The 23543-nt window shown below is 44.7% G+C and overlaps 1 protein-coding gene across 3 annotated transcripts in view; it reads left to right on the top strand.

Annotated features, from left to right (window-relative positions):
* LOC112576901 overlaps window positions 1–22224 on the top strand; it is a 132705-nt gene extending 110481 nt beyond the window's left edge. The window contains exons 6-8 of one of the 3 annotated variants that reach the window (XM_025259760.1): window positions 12579–12806; window positions 15458–15655; window positions 17291–22224. In XM_025259760.1, coding sequence (XP_025115545.1) covers window positions 12579–12806; window positions 15458–15655; window positions 17291–17334 — 470 coding nt within the window. In that variant the 3' untranslated portion in view covers window positions 17335–22224. Of the gene's footprint in view, window positions 1–12578; window positions 12807–15457 lie in introns of all 3 variants that reach the window. The other 2 variants (XM_025259759.1, XM_025259758.1) reach the window with 2 other exon arrangements.
* Window positions 22225–23543: the final 1319 nt, after the last annotated feature.

The raw sequence follows: 23543 nt of genomic DNA, 5'->3' as shown, positions 1-23543 counted from the left end.
TTACCGCGACAAGATTCGTGCAGGTGTTTGTGCTTCCGCCTCCCAGCTTTGGACAAGATAAGATCGTTAGCTTGAACATTAAAGAACACCTGTTCATGAAATACCAACATCTGATTTGCGCTCTAACAATACATAAGAAATAGCGAGCCATTTTTTTAAATTTTATTTATTTATTTTTTTTATTAATTGAGAACACTCACTCTTGTGACACAATCTATCGGTTCTGAGTAGATAGATATTATCTTGTGGAAAGGCAATATGACGATCAGCTGCTGATTGACACCTGCGTATCTCGAAATAAATATTTATTTCTCTAAAAGGTTAGTGAGAAAGAGGTGATGAAGAGAAGGACACATGTCTCTAACTTCACTGAAAACTGTATCTTATTTTGCAGGTGTTTGCTTTAAAAGTTTATGGTATTATTCTTTGTGATGTCAGTCAGTAATTGTTCTTAGCTTTTTCCTGATTTGACTCCGTATTGTTTAGCGGATTTCTGTAAAATATCATCAGTGCCTACATTTTGTTTTTATTTAAAAGTAAAAACTGTCCTTCCCGTACCCTGGATGTTTGGCTCGTTCAATACATGCCGAGTTAGAAAAACTATAAAATTTCAGTGTTACATAAAAATCAGTTTAAATGAAATGGTCTTTGAGTTTTATATTTGCGCAGAGAAAACACAGATTATGTGTGTTGACGTGTAAAAGAATGGCTGCAGCTTTTATATGTAAACAGTTTAAGTGAAATGTTGTCTGAATGTCTATTATTGTAAGTAGACGAGCTGTACAGAGAAAAAAAACCCAGATAGGTTTTAATTGTGCGATTTCCTAGTAGTCTTTTTGTGTCAGTCTGTCATTAGGATGGAGGAGATAATGGCAAATAAGGTTGAGCGTGATAGTCATCTGTGACCCAGACTTGCCTCAGCAACGATTTCTGATTGGAAAAAAAAGTAGCTCAGAATGGTTTGCGGTGCCGTCATTTCTGACAGCCATCTTTGCTATTCATTCCTCGGAGGATTTTTTTTTCACGCGATATTTAGACTGTGGATGTCGGAATATTTGCTTCATTTCCTCCGAGTCGGACCCCATCGATAGCCAAATATATCTTCATTTTATTTCCAGTGCGATGGTTGCAATAAAAGATGGAGTATCTGTATCACTAACTGGTGGAAGTGGACGAACCCCTAGACACCCACATCCCTCGCCGCCGTCATTCACAGCAGCAGGTTCCAGCGTAGGGAGGTGCAAAGGGAGGGGGTGAGCTGTTAGATCCGACATGGTTAACAACTTGTCCAATTTTCGCTCCATTTGCTGCTCGCTGGTGTCACTTCCTAAATCTTTCGTTAACAGAGAGCTCATTGGTTCGTGGTCTCGCGCAGGCGCAGTCGAAAGGTCTGACTGCTTTTTGTGAACCTTAGGGCCGCGCCACATCCTCACTATGAATTATTCAGGCGGCGGACAGCTGCAAAGCTGCGGCAGAGTCAACCGTACAACCGTCGCGCTGATTTATGTCGGAGATTGGCCTCCCCTGAGAAATAAGCAAAATGCAGAAATGTGTGTTTTGTGGCGATATTACATGTCAGCAGAATCGGGTGCCCTTTGTCCACGTGCTCTCTGATTAGTTTCCTGTGTTGTTGTGTTTTTAATCCGGGGTGACGGGAATCGATTAGGTGGGGTGACGACGATCTGTGGACTCTGCTGGATTATCCTGTGGTGACAACTTGTTTACAGCACGGCCGCTTTGGTCGCGCCATTGTGGATATTGTGAAAGACTGATGATGTGCGGGTGATCTTGGGGCGATGACAGTCGTGGTGGTGGTCGGGCGGGGGTAAGGGGATGGAGGATTGGCGCCTTAATTAACATTGAAGCCGGCACGCGCTGCATTAGTTCTTCCTTTTGATCTCTGCGGGCTTCCGTTTGTCACTGAGCTTAGTCACTGGCGGCGAGGAGGTTGCGTGCAAGTACTTCCGTCACTTCCTGTCTGACTCACAGGCCCACTTTGCACAGGTGGCGTTGTTGGTCTGGGAGGATTGAAGCCTGTAATGGTATGTGGTTCAGATTCCTTCAGAAATGGTCGCCCATTGTATTGTTCATATTGATCATCTATGAACGTTAGTTGTCCGACAGAAATGGCTTCGATTTTCAGGTAGAGCATCACGAAGAAGACATGCCCCAATAAACGTTGATTTAAAAGGACTTATGATGGATTTATTCTTTCATTTATTTGTGTTTTGTATACAACAACTTACAGCAGAAAGAAATGTTTGCCGACTTATACTTTGGACAGAAGTTGCAAGATTACAAGAGTAGAAGGAAGACGGGCAGTAATGGCGTTTTGTGCCGAGCCGGCAACGGAGGCTGTATCACGGCAACGTCAGCCAGCCTTGTAAACAGGGGCCAAAGAAAAATAAACGCGTGCCCGAGATGAGATCTGAACCCAGAAGGGACAATCCCCGCTGTAATTGGCGACAGGTGCTCACAGTTGTGCCATCGGACCGCTGAGTAAAACGAAGGAGTAGCATGGTGGAGGTACAAAAAGAACGTGCTACACATGTTGGTCTTCTTTCAGTCTTGTGAAGAAGAAGGAAATGGAACTTTTCATCCATAAAAATGAATGTTCTAAAAGACACCAACGAGTGTGCGAAAGAGAGAGTGCGTGTTCTAGGGTAAGGGATCGTGCGTGGGAATGAAAATTTGATTGGGAATGTAGCTTTAATCTTATGAAAGACGTTATTGCTATTTAACTGGTAAAAGACACGCAGTACAGCGCATTAGCATATGTACATTGACGTGAGGAGAGTACGTCTGTGAGAGAGTGGTAGAGGGAGGGAGTGACCGAAATGAAGGGGAAAAGCGGTGGTGGTAGTGTGCGCGCATGTGGGGGTGAATGCCATTAATGGCACGCGGTCACCACGAACACTACCACAGCATGTTCCTCGAGAGCGACATTTATTGGATGCTGGACTGGGAGGCAGCAGACAGGGGCGTGCACGTAGTTACTAAACGCAGACTCTTGCATGAATCTCAGTCTCCTCCACCCCCTTCCCCGGATCTCCGTCCAGCTGAATCTCCTCCCCGATCTCTTTCTCGCTCCTTTTTTTTTTTTTAAAGGTAAGCTCGGAGGTAATGGGCGAGTTCCGATCGTCTCTGATGGAGATTAAAGAAAAGAAAGAGATTGGCGTCTGCGCCAAGGAGGAGAAGGCGAGCTTCCCGCCGTGGTATTAGTCGGCAATTTCAGCCGCACACAAGGTGGCTTGCTTAAGAGTTCCCAGCCCCTGCGATGCTTCATTCCCAGATGACATCAACGCCTAATGTGTGGCGGCGGAGGTGAGGCTGGGGTGTTGTTGATGATGAGGATGATGACTGCATTGACAACTTGCTGACAGTGGTGGTCAAGGAGGTGGTTGTGTCTAGTGGCCATCTTCGCTCACGGTTTGTTCTCCGGATTAGGCACTTTCCACAGCTTTGTATTCTCCTTGCCTGCAAGACACCTGCGTGGACCTTCCACCCCTGGTCTGGACAGGGCCCCAGATCTTTACTTCATAAAAATAGTGATAACAACTTGTAACAACCTTACAGAAGGATGTTTGCATTAAGCACCTAGCAAGAGGGGAAAGATGATGATGATGATGATGATGATGATGATGATGATGATGATGACAACGACGACAGCAACGTATTTAGACAGACCAGCTTTCTTTAGACCAGCGTTTTTCATGTTGTATCCCGCACTTCTCGTCCCCTAAAACTTTCCCTGAAGCCCTCAGACATTTAATGTCTTGTTAATGTTTGTGATAAAGTTGCGTCCACGAATCGGACAGTCGCCTGCCACATTGGGCATGCGCATTGGGCAGACAGGCGCACGCGGAAGTCAGCGAGGTCGACGCAAAGCCGTTCATTTCACAAGGGCAACAACTCCCTTTGTGGGGCGAGTAATCTGTTCTTTGAAATACGCGCTCCTCGTCTGTCGTGCTGGAGATAACGAGCGCTTTACGGCTCTAAGAAAAGGAAGTGGAGCAGCGGAACGTTTTTGAAATAATTATGGACAAAAAAATAATAATAACAAGCATCGAGACATGCAGCGCAAAATTATGGGAAAAGAAAAAGAAGGAAAAAAAAACATTTGTGAGAAGGTGCACATAGGGGTTGGAGTAGGAAAAGTAAAAATTGACAGATTGGAACTCCAGCATGCAATAGATTCATCCTTGCAACAGAAATACACTCACGGAGATTATTAGATTGAGCTTCTTCAGAACATTTGTTTGGGGAAGAAACTGAACTCAATATTCAAGAGGTGTTGCTCCTCGAACTTTGAGCGTCGCATAAAACAAAAGCTAGTAGATGATACCCTTACCCCCACCTTGCCCCGTCACCTTTTTTGTATCAAAACGTGTAGGAAGGGGAGAATACTGGGCAAAAAGATTGTTTCCGTTGTCGTCTGCGACCATTCTCTCGGGAGGTGGAGAATGAGGACGGGAGGTGGAAATAGGGAGTGTAGTAGGGGATGGGGGATAAGAAGAAGAAAAACGGAAGTGGTGGTGGCACATTGGTCTCCCCTTTTTTGAGTAGCGCGGATGTGGTTATCTCCTATCTTGGAGGCATGTTCTTGTCTGAACCGGATGCCTTGTGGAAGATTACTGTCACACGCCAGGGTTTATCGCTGTGCGCGATGATGTTGCACGACCCGGCGTCCTTCCTTGCCGGAATAATTTTCTAGCAAGGGTAGACTAGCAGATCGTTCGGGGTGGCCATCTACATTTTATGCATACACGAATATAATTTTAACTCGTTTCCTCGCCAACCCCTCATCTCGCCACACTTTGTGGCAAGACGGATTTCCTCCCTGACTTAACCTCCGCTTACGGATCACATATGGTATTAAAAGTCACCAATCTTGCCTCTTGGCAAATATTTATGTTGTGAGGATGTGAATATTGGTAATGAGACTGTATTGTGTGTGTGTGTGTTCATAAATCAGTCATGTCGAAATGCTTGAAATTAAAAAATTAATTTTATAAACTTGTTCTTTTCTTTCACTACGAGAACTAGATTAGAACCTTTATCTACAAACTCAACACTTTACTTCGCGTGAGGTCTGTCTAGGGTAGGCGTTGCTACAGACAATGCAAGTCTTAGTGGAGGCCGATAGAGGTCTGCGAGTGGGCGGCACCAGGAGAGAGAGGAGAGAGAGAGAGGCGATTAGCGGGGTGAGGAACTGGACGAAGATTTAATGGGGATCTGTCCTGTTTCTAGTCCAGGACAGGATGTCGCAGGGGATTAAATATTATCCTTGAGGACCGCGGGACAGGAACCTGTAGATCTGACAGGATGCAGACCAGGCGATTGGATTCTTCCGATCGTTTGGAAAGTTCTGGCAGCTTTGTGGAGGATATCGTGGTACGAGAGCGCTGTCTAGGCCCCGCTTTTAGGCTGACCCTCCCACGGGGCTTCATTCGTTCCACACCCCCTGAAACCACCACCATCACCAGTTCCGTATAGTGTACTGAGATCGTTACCTCATGTAGAAGTTCGTCTACAAATTTAATTATTACTAACATGCAAAATTGCTATAACTGTTAAAAAGACTTGAATGCTTCACACAAAGGAAATGCAGCTCTCAAGGCTAGGGCACATACGTTGATAGTAAACAGGTTACTGCAAGTTGAACAGGTTAGTGCAGGTTCACCTTTGGGTGGGGTGAGAGAGAGAAGAGGGGAGAGTTTAATTCAGGAATGAGTTGTGGTTCCTTACAAGAAAACACCACAGGGATGAAGCGAAGGACGATAGCTGGTGAAAACGAGGAAGAGGAAGACAACGGGAGAAGGAGGGGAACGAATGAAAGGAGAGAAGGGAAAGAGGTCACTACAGTCCGGTTTGTAGGAGAGAGAAAAAACTCTTACCCACCTTCACCGTCTCCATCCTTCCTTACTTCCAGAAAAACATTGCTTTAATAAAAACTAGCTTAGAAATAAGCCACACAGACTATGACCGCTCACGGATCAATGGCAAGCCCGCCTTTGATATCTCATGCATACATCATTAGGCCCTAGCGACGTATACGTACATGCTAATGATGTTCTTCCTGTCATTGTCTTCTCTTCTCTAATCCTCCAGGGATTTTTCCAGAGGGACAAAAGGATCTAGGCTCTGATAGATTGGCAGGCGGTGTGTCTGGCACCGGGCCTGGTGTTTGAGCGCTGTTTTGCTAGGTTCTGATCGACAGTGCCACGGTTGGCCAGGACAATGGTGTCACGCTGGTGAGCAGATTGTCATGATTGTCACCTGAATGTAGGTGGACTATTGAATGCCTCGGTTTGACCAAGCTGTTAGTTTGCGGGAATGCTCAAGAAGATAAAGTGTGGTCCCAGAAGAGCGATGTATGTGTGTGGAGGGGAGAGTGATAAATTATTGCCTGTGTGAGCGCTCCGGGTAGATGGAGGGCTTGGCTAGCACTGAGATTTCTGCCCGTTTATCTTATTGTCTCTTTGTATATTTTGCTATCCGCTCCTGTGGATGTAGAGGGGGTGTATTATCTGTCAGTGTATCTAGGACTTTCTCTCTTTCACTCTCTGATGATGAGCAGAGGTCAGGGAACCCGTAATGGTGCTACAGATCATTATAGATATCAACTTGTCTTTTTGGTCCGATGATTTTCGGAAAAGAACGAGAGCCCACCTAGCCGCTGTCCACGAGAAATGGAAGCCTGATTTCAACATGGGGATGGAACTGCGAGCTACCTTCCACAAGCCGTACCCTAGAGCTTCCCTTTTATATTTCAATGAGGATTTCAAGCAGATGTTCTGTTGTCTGTCTGTCGCTGGCTGTCCCACTTCGAACGTTGCTTGCGTGAGAAAGCTCCGATCGGCTTGGATGAACTTGACATAGTGCACAGTTGTCAATGGAACAAAATCGCGAGACGCCAGAAGGCGTGGCAGTCGCCATAAAACATTAGCGGCTGTTACTTTAGACAATCACGCTCCCTCCCAGTGAAAGGGCGAGGGGAGGAGAGGTTACCGCGGTGCTAAAAAAACCTGGGCCACAATTACCTGACACTTTAAACACTAGGCGGGAAAGTCGGCAGCATGGGCGACTGGCACATGATATTTTCCGCCATGGAATAAATCACTGCCACTTTGCATGAAGCTGTTACATGTGGGCTTTCTAATTTTACCTACTCTCAGGGTGCTTTAGGGACAAACTACAGGAGTGTTCTTTAGCTGCAACTAGAAACCCGAGACATAATCAGGACCTATCGAAGACAGGAACTGTTAGTTGGGGTTAGTACTCAGGGAGAGAGAGGAACGACTAATTATATGGTGTGTTGCTTTTGTTGTTTGTTATTTACTTTGCATTCATTTGCATGCTTTGAGGTTGCAAGCTGGTTTGGTAACCTTTTGGCTTTAAGCGTTGGTGCAAGAAATAACCTCTGACTTCACTAGTTTGTACTGTAAGCCATGACTTCTCAAGTTTATACCCCAACCGTTAGCTTTACTGGTTTGTAAAGATCTGTAACCTTTGATCTCGCATTGTGTTATGCAGTTCAAGCTACCATTTCAGACAAAGGAGGCCTGACAACAAATTTTTCCAGCTTCCGGTGACCATGGAAATTACTCGGATGCCAAGATCAGTTACCAATGCACTTTATCGATGTAACATCTCTCCTTTCTGACGATACCCAGCTCGTCCACGTGCGGGCTGCACATCTTCCAGACACGTCAACAAAAACAGACACATACTAGCATTCTCTACCCAGGAAGGCCTGGATGTCAAACTGTGAGGAAACATAACTGTGCCGTGTTTTCTGTTGAAGATATTTGACTATGTGGGCCAAGAAAGCCTCTATAAGTCGACGTATACAAAGCCAGTAGCTTTCAGCGTGTAAAAAGAATGTGTTGCTGCTTGATATGTCTAGCAATAGCTTCTTGTACTGCTAACAAGTCGGAGGATGCAGAAGAGTGGTCTGTGTCAGACTAAGTGGGATGGAATAGAGACTGTAAGAAAGAAAAATAGAGGAAAGATATGAGAAATGGAAAGAATGATCGCTGATCGATTGGACAAGAGGCAGACAAGAAATGCATATGAGCTGGAGGACGAGCGTTGTAAGCTAGACATTAATCCTCCTCGTGACGTCACCACCAGAGGCGGGTGTCGTCACATCATGAATCAGCTACAGTGACCTCCCATTACCTTCTGGCGGAGTCTTGCCAGACAGAATCTAGAAACGGGCTAAAAAGTTTCAAGTGTTTTTAAAATTATTCTTTTTCGTAGGCAGACTCCTCACCCACTATATCTAGCTAACGTCAACATTACAGAACATAAGTATAGTCGGCTTAGTCGGGTGAAACACGGGTGAGTATACCGTGGTCAAAACAAATTTAGTTCGAAAATGTTTTAGGTCAAAATCATTTATATATATATTGTCACGCATATTCCTAATTAACATACTTTTCCTCAAGATTCTCGAAATTCGCAATCCTCCGAAAACAATTGCACCCCACTAATGTTTAACTGTTCATTTCAGGTAGTATTGGTTGGTAGTTCGAGTACCCATTCCGTACCGGAGGCAGCTGTGTCATGAGTCCTCGGAGGTCACTGCGAGACGCCGGCGGGACCTCTCTGGTGTCGAGAGCGAGATGAACCTCTTGACCCTTTTTATACGCTTTCTAGTTTTCATGCGCCATGGGAGCTGGCCACCTGTATTTCTAATTATCGATAGGCGACCGATGGGTTGAAGGATAGCGAAAATAGTATAGCTTTAGTTTAATGACAGGAAACTTGATGGTATAGTTATTCAACTGTAATGTCATTATTAATATTATTACCCACAGTTCTTCTCGGTTAAAGGGAAGCACGGTGCACAACAAGAATGAACGAGGACGAACACATTGTAGCCTGAGGTACTGACATGCCAATGACCGCCGCTCGTAGACTAGCTAAATTAGGGAAAAGGGTTCAGTTGGTTGGCCTGCTTTGCTGGTAGCTTCCCCTTGGTACCAAGCCTCAGTACTCCATGTGATCACGGACGACTGATTCATTGTCCGCTCCCCCGGCCCCCTCCAATCTCGTTTATATTTACCCTCTGGCTTCTCTGACCAGAAGGATGTATGTGTACGCTGTCCCTGAGTCGCGGTTTGCGATCTGTTTTCACTCAAGTCTGGGACCTCCCGAAATACTTTTGACAGAGCTTGCTGGTGCTCCTGTCTCATAGGACAATGCGTGGTCACGTGAGAGCGGTCGGGTCCTTGGCATGCCGTTGACGACAGATAGCTTATCCTTCTTTACTTGTGGCGAGGGAAGTCCTCTCTCACACACAAGGTAGAATTTGCGGTACTTTTTAAACCGGACTGCGTGCCGAAGGTCCTTGCGATCTCGACTTCCAGTCTTCTTGTTCGCGGCACGTAGGGTCCGATGTTGGACGGGGGCAAGAAGCAGTTGACAATGGTCAGCGTTGCTCAGGGTTGCTAGGCAACTAGTCAATGACCGTTGACTTCACCTAACCTTAGTTCTATATCCTCCCCCATCCCGCGTTTCTTTGTGCTTGTTATCTGACATGTTTTGCAAAACAGCTTGCGTTCGCGAGGTTCAGGTTAGATAGTTCTCAAAGAAAATGGAATTTAAAATTAATCGTAAACGTTTTACCGTAATGTCTAAGCGTACGAGGCTTGTTGTGATGGTGGCACACTATACTTTTATTAAGTATTAAAAGCGGTAAAATATTTGTCGACAGAAAATACAGTGCATTTGAAGATGTAATGTATATCATTAGACGCGTAAAGGCTTTTTCATTTCCACAAGATTGAAAATGTTCTCACCACCACGCTTGTAGGCTAAACTCAAATGCTCAAGGATACTCAAGCGGTGAAGCGGAGTTTAAGCTGATTTGATGTACTGAAATTCCGTTGTCTGGGGAGGAGGGAACCGAAAGGTTTTTACAAGCCAGTCTGCACTGTAGACAGCATTTTGGTATCCAACAACATCGCCATCGTCAAAATCTCTCTTGATTTCCTCCAGTTCTAGAAAGCGTGGCAGGGCTGACAGGCTCTTCGTCCGGTCACGTGAGATTTTTATTGAAGAGCAACGGATGGTGTAAAGTGCTTCCACCTGTGACTCTTGAGTGTGTGTGGGGGGGAGGGGGAATGAGTTGTCGATGGAGCGTGTGTGTGTGTGCGCGTGCGTGCTTCCCTGTGTAAACGTAAGCACTTCCCCCTTTGAGTCACCCAGACGCAAATCACTAAAAGTGAATCACCCAAAATAGAAACATTTAAAAGAATCACCCAAGTAAGTGACTGCTCATGTCGTAGTCTGTGTTAGTTTTGTGAGATTTGATTGATATACCTTTAGTATATGCTTGAAGCTGCCAGATCTTCGCGCCCATCAAGAAAGCAAGAACGAGGGCAGGAGAAGACTGTCTGCACTCTTTGGTCTTATTTCTTCGTCGTCGACAGCTGGCAGCAGATCCCGAAACGACAGGTCTTCGTCTTATACTGAGTTTTGATCACCTTTTGCACGGCAGTGGTCTGGTGGTTCTTACACCTGTCTCTCACAACTCCAGATTGAGTGGACAGGTCCCGTCATTGCCACCTGGGCTGGCAGATAGGTAGCGGTGTGCGCAGGAGATACGACGGGTGTGTGGTGCTCGCGCCACTGAGCTCTCACCTCTCTCACTTGCGTCTGTCTTGACTCTCTATCACACACAGTACATCGTTAGTGCCAGGATGCTTTGACATTGATAGGGTTAATGGAGGAAAACTTGGCGGGGAGATGGACTGGATGCTGAGTTTGGAAATTTTGATGATCCAGAACGTCTTTTTTATTTATTTATGTTTGTAAAGGCATCGGCGTCGTTATTGTAATCTTTTAGACTTTATTGAGCTTTTAAAACAATTCAGGTGCTCAAACATTAAGTGTAATTTTTACAACGGAAATTTGTGGTCAATTTTGTGTTGATTTTTGTAAAAGCTTTATTTCTCCTTTAAGAGGAGTGGGTACCTCTACCCTACTCAGACCTTAGCCGAGATACCCCGACACCTCCCCCGTACCCCGATCATGCTACCCCCAACCGCAATGCACTTGAGTTCAGAGGTGCGAGCAGGCCTTCTCAGCGCCCTCTAGCGGCCGTCGGCGTGTTCGCACCTTCCGCCCAGCGCCATGTCTGGTCTCTGTTGGCGTCCCGAGACTGCCTGCTGCTGTGACACGTGCCAGGTGCCTCGCCTCACAGCTGCTTCCCTTTCACGTGGTAGCAGGACTGCCGTGTGCCCTCTGACCCCTGTCTGGCGCCAGGCCCTGGTGTGCAGAACGTGACTCGACTCTGTGACGCAACAACCCTTCTGGGGTCTGTGATGTGGAATGTGTCCTCTGACCTCACGCCGTTCAGCTGCATCGCGGGTGAAATCAAAGATTCGGCGTCGGGAGCCGTTAAATATTAGTGTAACTGTTCGCCCGTGCACCTGATATATCAAGTAGATGTGTGTGTGCGCGTGCATGCGTTTGTCTGTGTGTCGCGTGTCCATGTGGATATGTGTGAGGTTAAGAGATGCTCTTTTGTTCATTTTACTGATACAAACATACATTATCATAGTCTGACCTGAGATAAGTACAAGAGAATGGCCAGAGTTGCTTGGGTAAATTATCGAAAAAATATCCAATATATTTGATTTAATGCATCAAGGAAACCTGACAAATACTTGTGACTACTCCTCTCTTTTTTTCTATGGTATCACAGAATGAACTCCAAACATGAGTTTGTAAATTCTTGAATAGGATTTCTAGTTCCATGTATGCTTAAAAAGTCTTTTTGTAGGATTAAGTTTCATTCTGTATAAACTAAAAATTCCTTTGTAGGATTTAGTGTAATTCCATAGGCATCTAAAATTCTTTTGTAGGATTAAGTCTCCTTCCGTATAAATGTAAGAATGCGCGTGTGTGTGTACTTACGGTTAATTGCATAGTTGTTAAAAATGTATTTGTTGGATTGCATTTAATTGCACTCAGCTCAATAATTCAGAAGTGGAACTAAAAATAAACTTCAGTCATAATTCTTGTAGTTTTGCACCTGGTTGTCCACTGCTGTAGCTTGTGTCTGACAACATTTCATTTTCCCCTTTCTCCATTTTTGTCACACTGTAGGTGTGTGTAATGAGGGACACTATAATAGTGAATTAAAGTATCGGAAATAAGCAAGATATATATATATTGCGATGTTAGTGTTTTTTGTAGATTTTTTTGTTTTGTTTTTTTCCTTGGGTGTTGTTTTTTGTCTTTTATTTTCATTCTATTTCGATGAGTATTACCTTTAGTGGTTTTATTTTGAGGGAATGGAGGTTGGCGTGGGATGTTTAGGGAAGACTAAAGGGTTTGGTGTGTGTGTAGGGGTGGGGTGTCAGTGGAAGGGTATTTGATGGGTGAATGAGTGAGTGGAGGGGGATTTGACCTTTGTCTTTAAAACTAACTTTTGTTTTTACTGCTCGCTGACCTGGTTTGACTCGTGAGTCATGTTGAAGCCTGCGGGCGAGGGCGAGGGCGACTGCGGGGGAGAGTGGCTCTCACGCCTAACGAAGCTCGCACTCATCTGACTGTTGCAGAATGCGGATTCATCTGCAAGTTCCTCTCGCTTGGGGTCACTGCGTCCATTTTCATCTCGGTGGGCAGCATCGTCATCGTCGTGTCCTGCATCGTCGCCCTCGTCTGCTGTTGCCGTCGCCAGCTGTGCCGCAAGAGACCCGACAGCACCACCACCAGCGTCACCACAACAGCTACCACCGTGATGTCAAACGGCACCCCGGCGTCAACCTTCCATGGTGAGGGGGATGGTGAGCAGTCATTGTTCTGTTTCTTTGCTTGCGTTTTACACATCTTAAGTTGACCTCAGTTTCATGTTTGCTTATTTCTTCATCAGCCGGGGGAACGTAGATACGTAATGAACGATAGTAACGGAACTTAGATACGTAATGAACGATAGTAACGGACGTGGAACAAAGAACTGATCTCTGCTTAAAGAATTAAACATTTTAAAACCCTTTGAAGCAAAAATAAAATACCGACTAATTATCATACCCAGTCGTTCTCAAAGTGTGAGCCGCGGACTACTTGTGGGCTGCACGCTTAGGTCACGTGGTCTGCGGCTGACAATCATCATATGTTAGCAATGTTTAAATCGCCAGATACGCTAATTAGTCCAGTACTGATTTCACATGTTTTAATTTTATTGATGTCCAACTGTTTGTTGGCATAAAACGCTCGCTTACCAACCGCGTCATCCGTTACCCTTAGTAACGCAGTGCACTTCCTTATTTTTAATTTTTATTTGTACTTAAAGAAATGCGTAATTTTATGTAAACTACTGTCACAAAAGTACATTTAATTTTGAATTGTAATGAAACAAATGCTGCAATTTAAATTTGAAATTCGAGGTACAGAGTAGTTTAGGCTTTGGTGCTCCGCCGTAATTTTTACTTTAGTAAAGTGGTCCGAGGTCTAAAATACTTTGAGAACCACAATATTGTTGAAGTGCATGGACAATTGTCGGTTCTTACGCAGTGGGATATTCAAAAGAAACAAGATTAGTAAAACAGATTTTAATTCTCGAATAGTCGAGTAGCTTGTGAAAGTGGGTAGGACCACGTTTGAAACATCGTCGATATAACGACCACCAGAATACACAAAACATAGCTAGCCACTTGTAGGAGTTGCTACTTTCTTATGAATGCGTATAGTTGCAGATGTGGCGTACAGACTTGGATTTTTTGTAGGCCACTTCACTTGAGCAAGCGGTGGCGGCAGTGGTACCCGATAGTAGAATCAGAGCTCTGATGCAGGCATGCCTCCAGTGCCGAGTTGCGACGGTCCCACAAAATAATAAAAAAAAGGACAAGAGCTGCCGCACATCGGGGAGCAATATCCTGCAAATATCCGCCTGTCCGCTGCTCATCGTCAGCCGAGTGAAGCGTAAAGTCAGCTTAACTGTTGGCCGTAGTGTTGACCCGGAAGGTCAGTTGGTCGTTGGTTACATGTTGCGGAGTAGATGACGCATGTTCTGTCAATGCCAGTGACGAGTCATCAGTCAAACTGTGGCCTGGCGCTCAGCGATGTCCAGTCCACGCGGCGGCAGTCTGGCGGTCGACAGCTTGCACCAACCATGATTTTTCACCCCATCCCCCACTCCAACAGAAAAAAGTCTCTGCCAAGATGAAAAGAAAAAAGTCTCTGCGAAGAAGAAAAGAAAAAAGTCTCTGCGAAGTCAAATTTCGAAAGCGCAACGTCAGCGACCTTCAGAGTCCACGTCTAGCGAAAAAAAAAAAAAATTCAGCTGCTTTGACTGTTCCTCTGTTTTAGCAGAACAATATTCACCCGTTGATATTATAAATATACAATCGTGATAGAAAAACATAGAGAAGACTGCGACACACACGCGCGCAATTTCTCTCTCTCTCACTCACACGCGCGAGTTGGCAAAAGGTTGGACAAGAACAGGAGGGAAGGCCGGCCACTGCTAAACTGACGTAGAAGCGTTAATAAAGTGTTGAGATAAATAATAATAATGTTCAGAATATGAAACATGTCGGTAGAGAATTTTCTTCAAATCTCTGACAGAACACGGCTGAATTACGATTTTCTGTCTGTGAACTTATGAAAGTCTTTATTCTTTATTTTCTTTTTTAATGTTGACATGCTTGGCGTACACAGGTTTGTCTTTTTGACTTTTTTTTGTTTCTTCTTAGTTCCTTCTGTATCCTCTCCCCCTCCTCTCCCGACCCCTAAAAATACGTTGTACAATTGTGAACCAAGCTTTGTTCTTTTTAAATTTTCCTTTGTAGCTCTTGAAGTGTTGTTTTGAACTTGTTCTTTATCTTTTGTCTCTTTATATCCTCCCTCTGTCTCCATCCCTGTTTCTGTCCGCGCGCTGGCCTAGCCTCTGTGCTCCGTATGCGTTCCAGCGCGCGCGAACGTACGTGTGTGTGTGTGTGTGTTGTTCACTTACAGTAGCATATAATCTGTTATATTTTAAGTGTTTTTAACACTTGTGCATGCAGTTTTTAAAATAGTTTCGCATGCAGTTTTTTTTAATACTTCGGCATGCAACTTTAGTAGTTAAAATCAGATAGGTACAAGAAAGTTGATGTTTTAAGTTTTTTTTTTTTTTTTAGAGGGCTCAGAGCATTTGCATAAGTTTGTATAACTAATGTCTAATAAAACTAATGAAATTATTGTTTCAATGATGAAACAACGTAGTATTGAAAAAAATATTTTGTTAATTTTTTAGACATTTTTCTGACAATAAAAATAGCAGGCATAGTGCAAGCAGATTTTACATAACTAATATGAAGACAGTTTGAAATTTTCGTATAACATCATTAAGAAGAGTGTCCTTTGGTGTTGTTGGTGCTAATCTTGATGACGAAAATGAAAACGTATCGTTGTTGTAATGATGATGATTTTTTAATGCCGTTGCTGTCCTCTGCAGGTTCATGTTCGAGAGCACCTAGCGCCTTTAGCAACCATGGGTACACGCACCAAGGCTACTACCCTATGCAGCCAGTGTACCCGGCTCCCCACGGGTCGGTGTACTCGTACAGCAAGGAGCTGTTCGCGCCACCCGGAAGTGCGTACTCATCGCAACCCTCCCAACATCGCTCATACACTCCCACCTCCAGCAAGTCAGGCAAGTCCAACCGATCCAACAACAGCACTTCAGTCACCTACAGTCAGGGAACGGAGAAAGTCTCCATGCCTGTCAATCTCTAGCGACGCCCACCAGTCGACATACGTCCCGCCCCCCTGCCATCTCCAGTCCCGCCCCCTTTTAGCTCAAAGCAACTGCGACCCCCTTCCTCCACTTCATCCTCATCCCCAACCTCCCTCTTTGCTTTCCACTTTCCCAGCTACCACGTAGTCGCACCGGATGCTGATAGCGCTGACCTACCGTAGTGCCGACCTTAGCTATTTACTCTTCTGCATTGTGGTACAACACCTGCAGTTGACAGTTACCACACCTTATCCATTTTCCAGAGGTTGTAACCCGCTCCCTAACCTTCCACAGGTTTAGTTTCCTTGAAACCTCACATCCTAACGGGGGTTTGGGCTTACAAGTTTTATTGAGGATACAGCCGATAATTCTCCTTGAAAATCGTAGTCCGTTGTAATTAATAACTTGGCCTTGCTTGGCCTCAGTGCACCGGTATCTTCGCCTGCCTCAGTTCTGCCCTTTAATCAGCCACCACCTACACACCCATCCACTCACTGACATTAACTAATCTCCAGTTATTTATTTCATGACATGTTTTCTTCCTGTGATCTGAATTAACAAAAATTTCATGACACCATATTTCTAACGAGATCACTCCTATTTCATACAGTACTGCTGCAACGCATTTTGCTGAAACAGGATTGTATTGTCGTGTAATCTCTGTAGCCTTCGTTGATTTATAGCAAGAGTAGGGCTGTGTTCGAGTCGCTTCTGTAGGTTCAGTTCAGCTGTTGAGTTTCTAGATAATTAAGGGGAAGAGGGGTTGGCTATCTTCACTCATCTTGGGGCAGAAAAACGAGTCATACGGCCTCCAGACAAGGCGTACCTATGTATTAAGGCAGAAGCCCATTTGAATGGCATAATCTGTCCTGAGTGATATTACCGATACGCGGATAAGAAGCCCTGTAAGTACATGGATCATAATTCAGGCTCCCAGACAGGCGAAATCCGTTGTCGGCGCTGTTCTGTGTGGATATTATATATTTTATATTATGTGTGTGTATGTGTGTGCATTTAACACGCTAGTTGATTTCTAATGTCTTCCAGAATGTGGTTAGCCTAAATGTCGAGAAAGAGAGAAATTAATTTAAAACGGCGCACATTGAAAACATCAGATTCTATTTTTAAAAATTTGCTTCTTCATCCGAGAGACATCAGTGTATGCTTTGTGACTCATTGTGTTGTCTGCAAGAGAAAACATTCGTGTCATCAGGTGATAGACCTCCCGCCCTGTTTGTGACGCATTTTGTGCCCGAAAGAGCAAACATTTCTGTCTTCTGGTAGTAGACACTTCATCCCATCCACACCATTTGTTATGTGTGGCGCGTGTGCTTGGCTATCCAAGAGGGAAGGGAGGAGGGGAGAGAGAGAGTTTGCCCATCCTTTGTTTTCATCGTTCTCACCCGCCATACCCGTAGTTGCAGCGTTTGACACTTGTGTTGTCGATGTCAGTGTTCCATGCACCCTCGACCTTCTTTCACCCCACTCCCAATCACTCAAGCCTCAGAATGCCCCGCCCACCTCATCGGTCGTACTCTGATTGGTCTACAGCACGGTCACAGAAAGAGACGGTACCGCCCATCGACCACTTATGAGGACCTCCCCCCTCCTGCCTCCTCCTACCAGCGCCGCAACTTCCAGGGTTGTCGAACAGATGACGATGTCCTTTGTGTCGGCGCCCGGCGATGACGTTCTTCTACAGTGCCTCCAACTGCTGGCAACTTCCTCGAGCTCTGAAAACGAACAGCTGTACCAACCCGGGTGCCGGACTGTTCGCGGTTCATTCACTCCCAGCAAGACGGTCCCGTCGCTTTGTCGACGCGTTGTCCAAACAGACGGCCACAAAGAACACCGGAAGTCGCCAAGGACCAAGCGTAGGAAGTGAGCGATTCCGATGGTCGTGGATCACGTACACGTTGCAGCCAGTGGCAAACACTTTGACGCCTTACAACATCATACCTTGTCAACCGCGCTGTGCCCTCACAAAACGGACCGACGATGTTTGTCTTGTATTAAAAAAAAAAAAAACAGCTAGGACATTTGATAAACAATGTGACTTCAAACTCTCGTTCCTGTTTGTGGAGTTTCGAACTTTTCAAAGTAACAGTCAACAAAAATCCCAATGGGTGGTGTAGGTGTGTAAGGTACTAAAGGGGGAATGAGTTGTGTTCGTGACGGCAGTATATCAATGATATCCCACCCAGCCTGCACCTGCCAAAAGCGTGTGTACCGCGGTGGCTCGCTTGATATGACCTCCACTACTTGGCAGCCGGAGGTCGTAACAGGGCGGATGTCGAGCGGTCAGCAGTGGTAAACAATCCGCAGAAACGGTGGTCAGCTTGGAAGAGATCGATAGGGGGGATCTCTTGGTTCCAGACCACATGTGCGTCCTTAGGAACGTCCCTCGTCTTCGGTGATGCTCGACAGTACAGTGACCTCCCTTCAGCGGGGGCGCCAGCATGTGTGAACACTGTGTACTTGTGTGTGAGGGGGAGGGCAGGGGGAGAGACATTCCTGTTGCGTGCACGCTCGAGCTAATGCTCCAGAAATAGACTTTTGTTGCTGGAGACTGAACAGACAATACTCTACAACTTGTCAATAGCAGCAGCAGCAGCACAACAATATGAACACTGAATGAAGTTCTGGCTACTAAAACCAGTTTTAAAACCCGCACCATTTGAATTTTTTTTTTTTTTTTTTTTTGAAAGAGTCCAAATACAACTTGAAGCCTTTGAGATAAAAGAAGTTTGCAAAGTGAAAGCTGTAGGGCAGGCATGGCAGTTCTAAGGTCACGAAGAACATGGCAATTCCAGACGATAGACCACTGAGTTGGTTTTTTTTAACCGCTGTTCTTTGACTCTCAACAAATTCCTGAGACGTTTGGAACGGTCATGAAAACCTGCCTGCTCACTAGCAAGTGTCTGAGCTACTGACCTTTTCCTTGGGCTCACCCAAGATGAACGTCATCTGGTATCACGTGTTTGCCTTTGAGAGTTCCTGGCTAAATGTTGTTGGGTTAACGTGTACATCAATCAGCTTGTTTACATGAAGTAGCCTAGCTTTAACCAAGCGAGAAAGATTTGTGAGTAGACCTACCTTGTAACTCACCTAGAGAACTTCTTGGTGTTTTGAACGCTTTTTTGCAATCGGAGAAACCGTCGCTTTCAGATTGGTATTTTTAAAATGTTTCTGTCCAGCTCTTTGAAAAAAAATTTTCTGTTCGTGTACGTCCTTGGTAACGAGTTTGTTTTTGTTTTATCGCACGATTTATGGATATTGTCAAGCATTACATGTTCATGGTTTTAATTGGGCGGATTATATAGCCTTGTCATGACATCTCTGACTGTTTAGTTCAAATGCTGGAATTTTTGTTTTGTTTTTTTTTTTTACTTTAAAATTACTGTACATTTTAGAATTCTGATTGTCCTTTTAACTCCTCCATTCCTGATGTGTGCGAGAGAGAGAGCGTGTGTGTGTGGAGTGGACATCATCCTGTTACAATGTCTACACGGCAAGGCCTAAGACTAGGTGTGGACATTGTGTCTTCATTCGCACCTTGCGCAGTACGTTGTGCAGACCCCGTACTTTCTTGTGTCTCACGTCATGCGGGGTCAGAGGTCGGTCGTATGCTTTTTTTTTTGTGAAATCCCTGATTGAGGATGACCTCTCTGCATTTATAATTAGTGTGTTGCCTTTGTAAGAATACTGCCTGTCCCTTTTTTGGGGTTTCTTTTGTTTTCATGTATGTGGTCGACAAGGCCAAGGTGCGCTTTCGATGTTTCCTAGTGAGAGCGGACCAAGTACATGACTGAATTATTGTCACTGCAACTTACAGACTATTTTTTTTTTTTTCGCCAGTTACCCAGACCTTTCTTACTTACTTTCATGGCAACGATAGACGGATAGCGGCTTCAGTCGCTCATTGAGTCATTTCAATGCCAACAAAAGATGAAAGGTCTGGTTGTCTTTAAATAGTGATATTATTTTTGTAACAGAGAAATTCAGTGTAATCTGCCTGTATTGCGACCGTCTTGATGTAAAATTTAAATTGTCTCCAAGAGCAGGTTGTTTGGCTGCGGTTCTTTGTATGTGAAGCTTATTTCAGCCAAACGAGTAAGTAGTTTTGCGAGCACTGGAAATTGATAACAGAAGTTATGTTTCCTTATCACTTGCAGGGAAATGACTGCGCTGGAGATGATACTATCAGTTTCATGAGCCCTTAGAACCATGTTTGTATTTGTGGTTTGTTTTTTTTCTAATCCTCCATCATCACTGCTTGGCTTGTTGTGTGTGTGTGCATGCGTGCCTGTATGAGTGTTTGCGCACGCAAACACGAGAAGGTAAGAGAGTTAAAGCGAATGTCTTTCAGTGCTCATTATTACTTTGTTTTCTCCCTTTTAAACCGCAGTGACTTGTATGTGTGGAGAGACTGCATTTCCTCCCTTCTGCGTCGTTCTTTGAGAGCGGAGTTAGGATGATGCTAGGTCTCTCTCATCACACACACGAGAGAGTCCGATGCTTTTTTTAAATCATTAAAACATTGGCTGTCAAGTCTGTAAACGTTCCAACACTTAGTCACGTGGCAGGAACAAAGTGTAACCCACCCGGCATCTATACCCATCCTTCGTCACCCGCACTCACCCAGTTTTTTTTTTTCTGTACACAAGCAATAAATGGCGTGGTTGGTAGTAAAGCTGTGTTTTATTGGTGGGACCGCATTGTTATTATAAACAAATCCTTGGCAGTTTCTTATCTTTATTTTAATGTGTTGTCTTTGTGACAAGGAGACTGTTGATGGTTTCTCGACGAGAAAAGGAAGCGAGTGGCTTTCCTACAGAAGCCGACGGTGTGTCTGGGAATTGCGTGAGTGTGGTTTAGCTTTCAGTTTGACTATAATGAGAGATAGAGCCTTCACTGACAGCAAAATGATTGGCTTTCCTGACCTTTGTAGGAGTCAGCTGGTCAGCAGTGAAGTTGTCTAGTTTTTGTGAATATATTTAAGGTACCCTGCAAGTGTAAGTTTTTATCTATTTTTAAATTAATGTGTTTGAAATATTATGACGCATGTTGGACTGCTGTTTGCAGCGAGCCCTTTTGGATTGATTGGTTCGCTGGTCAGTTTTGGCTGGTTGGGAATTTTGTTTGTGTATTGTTTATTGTTAGTTTTTGAGGTGTGTGCGTGCGCGCTTGTGTGTGTGTTTGAAGAACGGACGTGGGTTATTTTTTATTTTACTGGTTTTTTTTTTTTTGTTTGTTTGTTTTTATTTGTTTGGCTGTTTCCGTTGGCTGCTTCTTCTTTTCTTTTTTTTTTTAAAAAAGGGGCGAGGTATGGATGTTTCTTGATAATGACGTTAGCTATCATCGTATACATGATCATTCTTGTCGTTGTGGTCATCTTTCCGGTTGAACAATTTCACCGTCTCTTCCTTTCATCGTAGCATTGCCCATCACGCAAGAAAAAAAGGTTCCTGTTGTGTAGAGTGTAAATGAAATTGTCTGGTCAGTCGACCCTCCTCAAAAGCGACCTCTGTCCTCGTGGGTGGGCGCCAGGAGCGCGAGTGGCGAGTGTAGACAGGAAGCTGGGGACAAGGGAGATTATCAAATCACCTAGCAGAGTATCGGGGGGAGGTAAGTGCGGGTTTTTGTGTGCTTTGCCTTGGTTTGGTTACGTCTGTTTGGACTGCTGGAAGGTTCTCTTTTAAAATCGTATTTGTGATGTAAACCCTGGGGAGGACAAAAGAAAATGTAGAGAGAAGTCCGTCCAGCAATAGAGCGAGGTGGACGCTTTAGTATTGCAAACGAAAACTTAATCTCTGAAATATTTTACTTTCATTTATTTTTACTTTCGACTCATAAGCGACTTCAGACTCACTTAAGATCAGCCCCACATGCAAAGGTGTTTAGCCAAAACGAACCCTGGGGTGTCAGTGAGTGCTACAAAGCCAAACGAAGACGTAGGGCGAGTTGCCGGCTGTCGTTAATCGCCGTTAAATAGCAGCAGTCGCGTGCTTGATGTCAAGCACAAATAAACAGGCGGGGGGTTAAGTAATTTTATTAATTTTTCATTAGGTAAACTAGAATGTACCCATTATTTACCACCGTTTCAGCTGGTTATAGAAGTCTACTCACCCACCCTCGCCCCATTTTGTTGACGTTTCACGGCAGATCGTCAAGACACATGGGTCAGGTTGGAGTCGTTTGCTGATGGTGTGTTTCTGCTGATCGTCTCGACGTGTTGCTATGACGACGTCAGACGTGTGACTGCTTGTATAGCTTGTGTCGTTAACGTTTTTTAGTATGTGAACCATATTGTGTAATGATGTCCCTTTACTGACCCCTTCAACCATCCACCCACCCCCCGTCTTCTTGTGGACAATCACTGGCCGTGCTTGAACTGTACTCTATTTATTGTTATATGTACATAGAAAGGTACAGCAACTTTACAGAGTACGTGTTGAGAAGGAAATAAAATGGTGTACATTTTGGTATTGGTTGTTTTGAGTCTGTGTGTAGGTTAGTGTGTCTGATTGGCTTGGTATTTGTAAGCTGTGTTCGCGCGTGCGAGACTTGTGTGATGTGTGTGTGTGTGTGTGAACAAGAAAAACAGGAAATTGTTAATGTGTCTTTTATAATCTGTGCTTGATGTCTGTCTCTTCTCTCTTTGACAAGAGGCCTTCAAAGAAAAAGAATACGAGGTGGCTTTTGGAAATATGATGATAACCGCATCTGTTTAATACGAAGCTTAATGTGTTTCACGGCGGTACAAATTAAAGCATAGTCAGTGGGAGACACGCATCAAAGCACCAGGCAGAATGTGGTAAAGAATCTCCGCGACATGAACAAAGAAGAAGCGTCAATAACGTCGACACGACTGCCGGAAGTTGTTAACGTGATTATTACGCTTCCGGTTCCCTATATACTCCCCACTCAAACCCCTTTCAGAGTCGAGTTTCTGGTGTTGTCACGTGTTTTGACTGGACTGCACAAAATGAATGACTTCACCACATGCACAACAGACTTTAAAGAAAATGTAGAGGAGCTTGGATGAGATGTGAAAGGACTGACATCAGCCATCACCAACTATAAATAAATGTTTTTAGTCCAGCTCTGCAAACGTGATGCACTCCTATCAAACTTGTTCACACCCTGCTGCTGTAAATGTAATCTATGTCGGGTGGGTGCATTACGGTGCAAATTTCATCATCGAACATCTCTTCAAGCCGAGGGTCGACCACTAACGACAACATTTCAGGCAGTTACGTCTGCTGTTTATTTCTACTCCTAACCCTTCTTAGGGACGAGAACAAAGCACAGGTTGTGAAACCTCTCTGTGAACATTCATCCATTCACATCTCTAGCCAGTGTAACGGTATGAACAAGGAGACAGAGCCCTCCCCCAGACACCGCACCTGTTTGTTTTGACCATGGAACATACCCCAAACATCCTTTCATCTTCTCGTGTAAAGTGACCCACTGGCATCGTCCAGTCTTCTGTTACTATCATGTGATTTGTAAGGTCACGTGGCTGGGGTACCTTCTCCCTCCCCACCCCAATCAATGGCCGACACGACATCGTGAGGACGCACATACCAATGGTCTCCTGTGATGGTCAGACCGCCGAAGGAGGCCCGCGGCTTCCTAATGCCATCTGACTAACGTGATAATGATGGTAATGGAATAACCGCAAAGCCGACTTTCGCGGCTGACTTCAAAGATGGAGCTAGGGTTAGCATGATGCACTGGTGGTATTTGCAGACTAGTTTCGATGTCCAGAGAGAACAGGTCAAACGACGTCTAGAGAAAG

Source organism: Pomacea canaliculata, linkage group LG12 (genome assembly GCF_003073045.1).
Source record: "Pomacea canaliculata isolate SZHN2017 linkage group LG12, ASM307304v1, whole genome shotgun sequence".
Lineage (NCBI taxonomy): Eukaryota > Metazoa > Mollusca > Gastropoda > Architaenioglossa > Ampullariidae > Pomacea > Pomacea canaliculata.
Note: the sequence above shows the minus strand (reverse complement) of the source record. Positions and strands in the feature narration are given on the sequence as shown.